Source organism: Protomyctophum bolini (assembly GCF_963924005.1).
Source record: "Protomyctophum bolini genome assembly, chromosome: 14".
In the NCBI taxonomy this organism is placed as follows: domain Eukaryota; kingdom Metazoa; phylum Chordata; class Actinopteri; order Myctophiformes; family Myctophidae; genus Protomyctophum; species Protomyctophum bolini.
In genome coordinates, this window is record NC_137875.1 from 34388260 (window position 1) to 34399629 (window position 11370).

An 11370-nucleotide genomic window follows, 5' to 3' on the forward strand; every position below is an offset into this window, starting at 1 on the left:
CCATGGTCCAAAATGATTCTTCCCCTTTTTTACCTCCTTTATGATTTCCTGATTTTAGCTAGCCAAAAATATAACACAAAAAGCTTGATACCAGCTTGTGGCAAGCTAAAATCAGTTAGATTTATTTATCTGCTACAATGAATAGTTTGTGTACAAACAAGCTGTGGGCCTGTGGCAGTCCTCTGTCTATCCTGTCTGCCTCGGGTCTACAATTAATAGTAGGCACCTCCATGTAAAATGTGATGTAAAGTACAGTATACATGATTTGAACATGCACATTCAGACTTAAATGTATACCCTTCGATTGAGTTTTGTAGCAATGGTAGAAATATTAGACCCTAGTATTAGACCTGAATCTGAACCTTAATTGGCAAATGTTCAATATACTTCACATCACCAATTTGGTTACGTTCATTAGGCAAAGATATGGACTTTCTCAAGAAAGATTAGATGACCAAGTGTACACAAAACACCTGCCGTCTCCAAGGCTAGCTGACTCATTTTGTTTGTCCATTATTCCTGAATTGGCAGGGCTTCAGTTCAATTCAGGGGCTGGAGCCAGCTAGACCAGGTGGGGTTGTTGCTATATACTGTATATGTGTGACTTCCCATTTATATTTAATTATTTTAGAGAAGACTTAAAAAGGAAATTAAACAATGAGAAAGCTGAAAGGGAGACAGGTGGCACAAGGGGAAGGATGCTGAATCATGAAACCATCTGGCTTAAAACACATTTTATTTCCAGTTAAAAACTATACATGTCATACATGCCACAGTGAAAATATAGGAGTCCTTAGTAACAACATTGTTTTTACATGTCACAGACTGGTTTCATCACAAGTTACCATTTACATGTTACACACGCTCTTTGTGTGCCTGTGTGTGTTCGCGTGCGTGTGTGTTCCACATACCACCTCATACAAATGCCCACACTGCACAAAAGTGTGTGGTTCCAGAATTGAACTTTTTAGTCATCTGAGGATCCACAATAAGAACCACCCAGGAGGCCCATCATACTCGACAGAGTGATCGCCGATGATGGCGTGTCGCGTGTGTGCATGTGTCTGTGTTCTATTGTGTAATTTTTCTTCTTTTTTAAAACAAAAAAACATGGGCAGACCTGGTAGAGTGCCTGACTGGTTCAAGTGTGCATGTGCAATTGTGCGTGTGCTTATGTTTGTTTCTTGCTCTCCTGGACCCCATAACTAGATCCCGAATTCTTCACCTCTGTTACACTCATCAGTGTCTTCATAGCTACTGATGCTGGAGGGAGAGACGTACAGACACACATTCAGTGGTAGTAAAAGTAATCCATTCTATTACTTCAATGATTCAATGTAGAAGTACTCAAGTACAAGTCCGTAATTAAACATTTACTCGAGTAAAAGTACAAACGTATTGGTATCTAAATGTACCTAAAGTACCAAAAGCAAAAGTACTCAATGTGCAGAATGTCCCATTTCACAATAAAAATCTTTTGAAAATAGCAGATCTACAAGCTCATGATGCATTCTGAGCTTGTAGATCGGTTATTTTCGAATGGCCTAAATGTATATTGAGTTGAAGTGGTTACTGTATGTTTTGTAATAATCTAAATGTACAAAGTAACTAAGGTTTTCAAATAATTGTAGTGCTGTAAAAGTAGGCCTACAATATTTGGAAATACTAAGTTAAAAAAAGACCTAAAACTGTACTGAAGTACAGTACTTTAGTAACTGTACTGTAGACTAATAGGTTATCATTGTCAACATGCTAAATAATTCTGTGTTTGTGTGCGTGCGTGCGTGCGTGCGTGTGTTCATACCAACAACCAGCAAGACCAAGAGGCCAAGGATGAGAAGTGGGTTGCCGCTGGTGACCACACCAACAGCCAATCGGACAAGAGGAGACAGCAAAAGCCCCACCCAGAAAAGGCAGTTGAGGAGTGACCATGGCAGGGCGCGACGTGGAGGAGCTACAGGCTTGCCAGGGAAACGGCCTGTGGTAAAATACTCTTCCTGTAATGCATCCTGCATGGAGAGACACATTATGTAAATAAATGTGAAAGTTAGCCAGAAGAATGTTGTTTAGGTTGTGTGTTCATGCCAAGTTTCATTTATTTATTTATGAAACTCCAAAGTTTGACAACCTTGGAGCATTCAGGTATTTGACGTAACAAAATGGACGCCTGAGTGAAACTTTAAACTAGGCATTAACACACCCTTATCCAGTCAGCCTTTCAACCATCACTCAACCAACCAGCAGTTTACAGAAATGTACAGTTTTTTGTTAATAAAGTGACCAAAGCTATCCTGAATCCAGTTAGTGAAACAACACCACTGGAGGAAACAAATACCGTAGCTTTCAAAAGAATGTTAAACCATCATTGGCCATGAAGTTGAAATGAGGCCAATAGAACGTCAAAGCTACCATAATGTTTTATAAAACGGTTACATTTCTAATAACGTGTAACATTTAATACATTTTTTTATTGTGATTCGAGAGATTGCACACACAACAGTAGAAGTATTATTATTATTATTCACCTCCAAAATAAACCTTCCCTAAACCTTACCTTCTTTTGGTAGAGTTTGTGCAGCCAGGCAGCACATTCCTTCTCATCCTCAGGAATCTCTTCAACTGGAATACGCCTGTAAACAGCATAATTGAAAACTACTGTCTGGATTGCTATGGATTTATCTGTGCATCTTCTCAAATCCTAGCGTATGGCTGATTTGAGTGACCCACGATCTTTCCTCTATAGCGCCACCATTAGGCCAAGGTTTCCCAAACAAGATATCTCTGAATATTATGTGATGTTACCAACCTTAAATACAGATCAGCATGGAATTTGCGTCCTTTGATGATATCCACTAGAGTAGGAGCCTTTCTGTCCCTGAAGTTTAGAGTTACATCATACACCGCCGATACTGGATGGAGGGAGAGGAAAAAAAGGTTCATAACTGACTGCTGGCTGGGTTGTTTATTTATTTATTTAGCATCATACGATTCATACGTAACAAACATCTACTGCTCAACCAAAGGAGAATGGGCTCTATGGACACACACCCTTTTGGAAAGAACTTTGGCCCCTTCCCTACATTTCCTATAGTGTTACAGATGACACTAATGAAGGTTCTGTTCCATTCTGGTGGTCAAACAGAGTCAGTGTCCATTTGGTTCCATTTGTACACTCTCAGAGTTATGGGGGTCCTTGAAATTAAAAGGTTTGAGAACCACTGTACACTAAATGGAACAGAGCCTTAATTAGTATCAACTGTATAACACCCATGTACAGATTATTGATCTTTGACACACTGTGTGTATGAGACCGGAATGCACAGCTTTGTGTGCATGAGCACGGAATGTGCTCAGCTGATTGGCTGAGCACGGAGCTTCTACTTCTGCCAAAAATAGCAGTTCTGGCTGAACTGTGAAACTCTGTAAAAAATCTGTTAAAATGTATCTCCTCCCAGGATTTTTGATCAAAATGCACGAAAATGTCTGGGAATCTATAGTACTATTTTTTAAGTGAAAGAAATGAAGGTTTTAGGAGCCAATGAAAATACAGTACAAAAGTATTGGCATCACAATATAGCCTACTTTAAAAAGATTTCCAAAATGAAATTGACATGTATAAATATTTTAGCTACAAAATATACTTTGTGTACCAAGTTTTCAGAAAATAGATCTGCAAGCTCATAACAACTCACATTGTAGATTGGCTGTATGTGGGTTTTGTATAAATAAAATCTGTAAAGTAACAACTAAAGCTGTCAAATGCTGTAATTGTAATGGAGTAGATGTAACAAAAAGTAAAAGTACCACAATATTGTACAGTGTATTGCAAACAATAAGCACTTTTATACTTAAGGAAGGTACTTAGTTACTGATTGCAGCCAATGACTAGACCATGCACCAGCTGTACCAATTGCTATAGTATAGTGCACAGGGTTAATTAATGGACTTAATTGAACTTGGTGATGTTAAGAAAAATATCTAATATATAATTGGTTGCCATTGTGAATAATGGCAACCAATTACCCACTGGAGATCTCTGCAAAAACTTTGGCAGAAGGTTTCTGTTAAACACATTTTTCACCCTGTAAAGTCACTATAGCTCAGTATTCTGCAAAAAACAGGCAACAAATGCATCAAATCTTGGTGGACATTTGTCACATATTTGGCAGAGCAGATTAACAAGCTCACGACTTGTGTGTCATGAACTTGTAAATTGTCTATTTTTGTTATTGAACAGACAGTACTTTATAGTCTATAGGATTTAATTGGTTCAGTGGCAGACACTGGGGAGGCACTGGGCAGACACTGGGGGGGCACTGGGCAGACACTGGGGGGGCACTGGGGAGGCACTGGGCAGACACTGGGGGGGCACTGGGCAGACACTGGGGGGGCACTGGGCAGACACGGGGGGGCACTGGGCAGACACTGGGGGGGCACTGGGGAGGCACTGGGCAAACACTGGGGGGGCACTGGGCAGACACTGGGGGGGCACTGGGCAGACACTGGGGGGGCACTGGGGGGGCACTGGGCAGACACTGGGGGGGCACTGGGCAGACACTGGGGGGGCACTGGGCAAACACTGGGGGGGCACTGGGCAGACACTGGGGGGGCACTGGGCAGACACTGGGGGGGCACTGGGCAGACACTGGGGGGGGGACTGGGCAGGCACTGGGCAGATATCCCAGTGTTCTTGGTTTAACAAAGAATGATCCTACGTAGGTTACCATTTCTATGCATTGCTACAGTATTACCTTGTGTTTTCCTTGCTTACTGTAAATTGCTCTGGATTAAGAGAATCTGCTAAATGCCTACATTTTAAATAGCTCGTGGACATGCGACAGGCTCCCCTGTTCCATTTGTACACATTACAGACCCACAAGTGTCCATTTGGTTCCTATCTATCATTTAGCTAGTGACCCCCTGGAATTCCCTCAAGGACCACTGGGGGTCCCCATACCCCACTTTGAGAAGCAATGCTGTACAGCACTGTTTCCAAAACAGTGGGTTGGGACCAAAAGTCTTAACTTTATCAATTAAATAAAGCAAATAACTTCTTAAATAAAATGAAATAAATCAAATCCAATAAATTCCATGAACAAATGTTTAAGTAGAGAAAATAGGTCCACCGTGGCGCGAAGCGATGCATTGTGAGCTTGTAAATCTGCTGTTTTCCCAAGCAAATTTCTGTTTTCGGTCTTGAGCTAAACATTTTGGGAACCACTGCGTGTACAGTAAGTATGTGCGTGTGTGTGTGTGTGTGTGTGTGTGTGTGTGTGTGTGTGTGTGTGTGTGTGTATTCACTATACCTGTATCTCTTAAACAGTGCAGTGTGGTGGTGAATCCTTTTGTTCTAGGCAGCAGATGGTGTTTTAGTCTGGGAAGCCCTTTACTGAAATAGTATTATGATTCATCATGTTATTAATAACACTACTAATATAGCATAATAACAAGCATTGATATCAATGTTATTCAATTTGATTGTGGCCGGGTCATGGACCAATTTGTATGAGTCACAACTCAAGTAAAAATATATGAAAATAACAGTTTTTTTTTTTTTGTTAAACAAACAAATCTAAGAAATAGTGAAAATAGCTGATCTACAAGAACTACCTGTCAGCAACCTCCATAGATATCTGATGTTTCTTCTCAGTAAACCTCGTGCCCTCACAGTACAACAGCACCTGGATATGGACAGGAAAAGTACTTTACTGTGCTTACATTTTTTTAACTTAAATAGCAGTATCAAAATTACAATGTAGAAATACTCAAGTTACAAGTAAAAGTCTGGAAATTCAAAATGTACTTGAGTAAAAGTAGAAAAGTATTGGTATCAAAATGTATTTATTTAAGTACCAAAAATAGTAAGTACTCATTGCGGATCTACAAGCTCACAATGCATCACATTTTGCGACACATTGTGAGCTTGTAGATCTGCTATTTTCAATTGGCCAAAATGGCTTAAGTGGTACTACTGTCATAGACATAAAAAGGTTATGCAAAGGCTCTTCCGGTTCTGGGGCGAGTGTCAAAATTGAAGGCTTCCACATACGTAACAGAAGTCGCGTAAAAGACGCGCTGTGATTGGCCAGTAGTCACTTGAGTGGCAGCGTGAGACACTTGGGCCTTCAGCAAATGCATTCAGCAGGGAGACTCTTTTTTGCAGAGCTTGGGAGACTATGGTCGCTGAGGGGGCGCTTGTTTTACAGGTTAGGTTTCTGGTTTAAGGACTTCAATGTTTTGTACCATACAATTAATGTATAAGATTAAGTACAGAACCAGTAAGACACCTGAGGGCGAGGTCATGTGCACATATCCACCTCATTGATGGCAGACTGCTGGGTGAGTGCTGGCGCTTTGGCATGGGGGGGGGGGGGGGTCACCGAGTCAGATCAACATATGAAATGTCATAACAGGTTAGCTCCATACAGTATATGGAGATCTAAGGGTGGTAGCGGGGACATTCTCTTGTGTACAGGGTTTGATGAGGGCCCAAGTACTGCCGGGCCTTAATTTCAGGGCCTGTTGAGAACTAGTTTTCGCCGGCTGATAGGCGTGGCTGCACTAAGAACTTTGGGGCAGCCCCATGTCACATGATGTCACGAGAACTGGGCACCATATAGAACGCTGAAGTCATGACGTCACTCGCTCATCCCCTGGTTCTGCCTGGTTCAGGGAAGTAATTTCTCTATGGAGAATAACATGGGCTCATCTTAAAATCGTTTCATATAAGCATTGTGGTCCAAAAATTAACAAGCTGTCTGCGTTATTGTCAGGGAGGTGTCTCTGTATCGTTTGCGACAGTCAGTCACTCATCTAGCGAAAATGTAACTAATTCAGTAGCAGTAACAATAGCGTTTTCTCTCAGTCAGTTGATTCTTATTATCCATACGAGTGAAGCAGCCGGGATGACATTTCACATTGATCTAAAATCCTCCTCCAAATAAAAAGTACATGGACCCGTGGATTTGCGCCCTCTACCGATATAGACGTCAGACTTCAGTGCTCTATGGTGGCCGACACTGATTGACGGGAAATGCTCAATTCCATAGTTAACTGTGACCTTTGGTCACAACAAAGAATGTTTGCTTTCACCATCTTTGTTGAAGAAGAGTCTGGGCAATTATGTTATAGTTTTATTTAGTTCAATAGTGTGTTCAAAGACTGAGCTTAAATCAGAATTTGCTGCTAAAAGTAACCCTAAGCTACTAAAATACTTTTAGTCTTATACTAGCATTACTAAAAGTTTCTAATCTTACACTTAGATGGTCTGAGGCTTAATCTAGTAACCTAAGGTTATACTGGAGTTCAAATGTTTAAAGTGTGATTACCTTTAGTGGGTGCTGGTGGTCAGATTTTCTTTATGCCATTGCCCTGGGAGACAGATCTCTAATTGAGAGCTATTTAGAGGTTTAGGATTCAATGGGCTTTCAAAGATGAATTTGTTTCTCCCCCCTGTTTTACATTTTAGGGTTAGGTTTAGGCATAGTTTTTTGCCCCCAATGTGCTGGTTGGTACCTTGCATGGCTTCCGCCGTAATGGTAAAGCGCATTGGATAAAGGCGCACAAATGCACCATTTAGCATTTTACCATTTAGTAGCCGCTGTAAGACAAGCGAGGCATCTATTTATCTATGGTTACTGTAACTAAAGTCTGTTAGCGTAGTGGAGTAAAAGTACAATTTTAACTGCTCCAGTAAAGTAAATTATACAGTATTTTAGTGAATGGACTTAGTTACTTCTACCACTGGTTTCACAGAGTAGAAATGAAATAACACACGTTCTCACCCACACTCACCCACATTTTTTCGGGGTAGTCTTTGATCTGATTCAGCCCGTTGGTCACAGCACATTTGTCCTCATCCCAATTCCTCTTACAGAACACCATTTCCTGGAAGTACCAGGACCAGCCAATCAGAGGCATCTTCAGTAGCTCATGCTTTGCCAGCACCTTGGAACTCTGTAGATACGGAAGCAGAGGCTTGAATAACAGCAAAATCCTACATTTTAAACCCATTTAGACAGAGGCTCTAAAAATGCCTTCTGAATCCCAACACTTGAACACTATAAGATACGGTAAAATTATTATTTGGATCTGGTGATATATATGGGAATGGCGTACGTGGCTCCAATGTTAAATATTGGGGCTGGCGGATAGACACAATTGGAATGAAATTAACAGAATAAAAAAATAGAAAGAAATTGTACATTTGTACACTCTCAGAGACACAGATCCATTATGGACCCATTTTTACCAAGGTGAAGTTTAGGAATAAGGCAAGGCTTAGGCATAGTTTTACTATGGGAATAGCCTACCTGGTGGCGATCGTTCCGAGGTCACCGGATTAGATCCGGGGCAAGTGTGTTTTGGTGCGAACGTTCATCATGCCTGATGGTCTGCGTGACCGAACCGTTGTGACTTGACTCCTTATTTCTGGAGTAAAAGCAGCAATACCCAATATGCATGTAACAGCAGTGGTCTGCCACTGTTTGCTTTCATGGCTCCGTCTATCAGTTAGCCTACAGACGCTTCATGTAGTGTTACACACTTGTAAACGGAGGGGAGAGTGCGAAAGAGAGGCTAGGGAGTGGAGGACGCAACTTCAGAGTCCAGGCCAATTAATGTTACGAGACCCTTTTATCTTGCTACCACTTGCAACATGCGTTCAAGTTACTTAAGCATTTTTCTTGTTCTTTTCTCTTGACGCAAAAAACCCCCATTTCCAAATCAACAGCATGTGGGTTTTGGCAGTTATAATTAGGGAAGCATGTTCATTATTATTTGTGAATTTGGTTCATGCCATTTGTAACCGAGGCCCTAAGTCAAGGGCCTGATCTGGTCTGGGAGTTGATGCCGAGAGATACCAATTTTTAGCTCAGTCGTAAGGGATGGAAATGGGGTCTCTTGAGGCGAGCTTGTGTAAAGTCCTTAGGTCGAAGTCACGATCGTAGTTCTTAAGCTTAATTCCATTTTACTCGCTAGGCAAACCTATATTTATAGTGTTGAGATGTCAGAGTGACGTCACCTCTGACACCACGGTTATGATGTCCTTCGTAACACCATTTGTGTGCGTCTATCACCACGAACCACACACACACTTATACCCTCAACTGTCAAATTGGAATCGGCTGCACTTCTTTGACTGGAAAGTAGGCCAAGTTTCAGCACGACCGGTATAGCAGCTATAATAATTATCAGAATCAACAGATTGTCTCGCATGGAGGCCTGTACTATCTTGCCTCTGAAGAAGGCAGTCGCATCCTTTTCTCTCTCCCTCCCTCCCACTCTCCCTGAATACCCCCCACCCAAACTCTGCCTCCCCCCCCCCCCCCACTTTTTCTTTTCTGAAGATGCAAGTAGGCCGGGCGCAGCACACGCTTGCGACCAGCAGCAATAACTTTGGTTTGATTGATGTATTTATTGTTTCAAGCCTTATGACCTGCTGTAAAACCTTTTGCCCTTCGGGGACACTAATAAACAACCTTGAGCCTTGAACCTTGCATTATGATGGTTGCAACTTGCAAAGCAGATGACTGAGCTTGCTACAGGTCGGCTTGGATGGTGTCGAGCGCAAGCCACGTACATCCCTGAAGCTATTCTGAACAGCAGTTGCATCCCATCAGTGCATTGAGCCGTTGGTACGATCCAGTCTCCCTATAATTCCTGACAGGAAGGTGACATTTCCATCGTGATCAGCTACTGTCAGTTTCCCAAATCCCATCAAATGATATACCCCAATGAGCAAATCACAGCAGAGGCTTGAGTTCTCAGACCTTGGGCTCTGTCCATCCGACCCACATTCCGATTTCAAATCTCTGCGAAAGGGGCTTCATTTACGGTCTTCATTACGCTGTACATTCTTTTTTTTTTTTTACAGTCTGTGAATGAAACCTAGTGATTTGGTGCTCCAACAGCCTTTCATCTAGCGTCATCCCCCAGACCAAATTCTAAACTCTGCACACCATGGCTTTTCCTCCTGCTAACCTCTATTCTAAGAAACCTCTCTCTCACCCCTAGAACACCATAGCGTGTGCATATGTTCCACCCGCAGAGGAAGTCTATCTCATAGTTATGGTTGAGGATGATGATGGCGTGCTCTTTGCCCAAGTCCTCCAGGTTCTGGTCTGCAAACAGGGTACACTCAGTCCCCGACCACCAGTCTAACAACACGACCATCTCTGGACAGAGAGACACAGAGAGACACAGAGAGGCACAGACAGGCACAGAGAAGCACAGAGAAGCACACACACGCGCGCGCGCGCGCACACGCACACGCACACGCACACGCACACGCACACGCACACGCGCACGCACGCACACACACACACACACACACACACACACACACACACACACACACACACACACACACACACACACACACACACACACACACACACACACACACACACACACACACACACACACACACACACACACACACACACACACACACACACACACACACACAGAGAGAGAGACAGACAGGGACATACAAAACTATGAGATACAGGGGAAATCTGGGATCAAGAAAGACAAATGTAAAAGGCAAGTTTGATGAAATCTTAATCACCTAATTTATGTCTATCTTACAGTCTGCAACATCTACCCATCAGTCCATTTATCAGAGGGCTCAAAGTTTAAGAGATACGGAGTGATAAGGGTCAGACAGGGTCACCAAAAGCTTATCACATATACAGTACACCTCACTCGCTCTCTTTCTCACACGTAAACACGCAAAACAAACTGTACTTACGGCTCCACAGCGAGTAAGACAGCCGTGTGATGATCCGCCTGTAAAGCACTCTGTTGACTGGCCATATAAGCACACATGTGATCAACTGAAGGAAGTTGATAATCAGCCCGCTGGCCACGAACACCACGCCAAACATCAGATGCAGGATGAACGATTCTTTCCACGCCATGGTCTGATCATGCGCATGCGCGCACACACACACTGAAAGACATTAAGGCACGATGAAATGTTAATACACAGATATGTACCAACCATACAGAGAGAAACACACACCCATATCCTCACACTTTACCTCAGTGAAGTTCTTCAGCCACGAGTCGACGTGTACGCCACCACTGCCTGAAAGCACTGTTAACACCGTGGGAGAAAGACAGAGAGAGAAGCGAGAGTTGAGTGTGACATAATAGTACCGTACACTCGTACAGTACGTACTGCATGTCTTGCAATAGTGGCTCTCTCTTACACACACACACACCCACAGAGCCTTTAACCCATTTGGCGGTGTTCCAATTTCTGACATAGTGTCTGACAAACACAACAGCAGATAAGAGCAAAGCCTTGGATGCATACCGTGTCTCCCAATTTGACCTGCCCAAACCCCAAACAGCTGATTGTAA

General features: G+C 42.7%; 1 protein-coding gene across 1 annotated transcript; it reads right to left on the reverse strand.

Annotated features, from left to right (window-relative positions):
• Positions 1-732: 732 nt before the first annotated feature.
• agpat3 (1-acylglycerol-3-phosphate O-acyltransferase 3) lies at positions 733-11177 on the reverse strand. Its single transcript, XM_080781596.1, has 10 exons — positions 11046-11177; positions 10754-10952; positions 10009-10175; positions 7795-7956; positions 5611-5681; positions 5307-5389; positions 2807-2909; positions 2555-2630; positions 1805-2009; positions 733-1263 (listed from the first exon to the last, which is right to left on the reverse strand). The coding sequence occupies exons 2-10, from the start codon at positions 10920-10922 to the stop codon at positions 1172-1174; spliced, it is 1128 nt and encodes a 375-aa protein (XP_080637722.1). The 5' UTR covers positions 10923-10952; positions 11046-11177; the 3' UTR covers positions 733-1171.
• Positions 11178-11370: the final 193 nt, after the last annotated feature.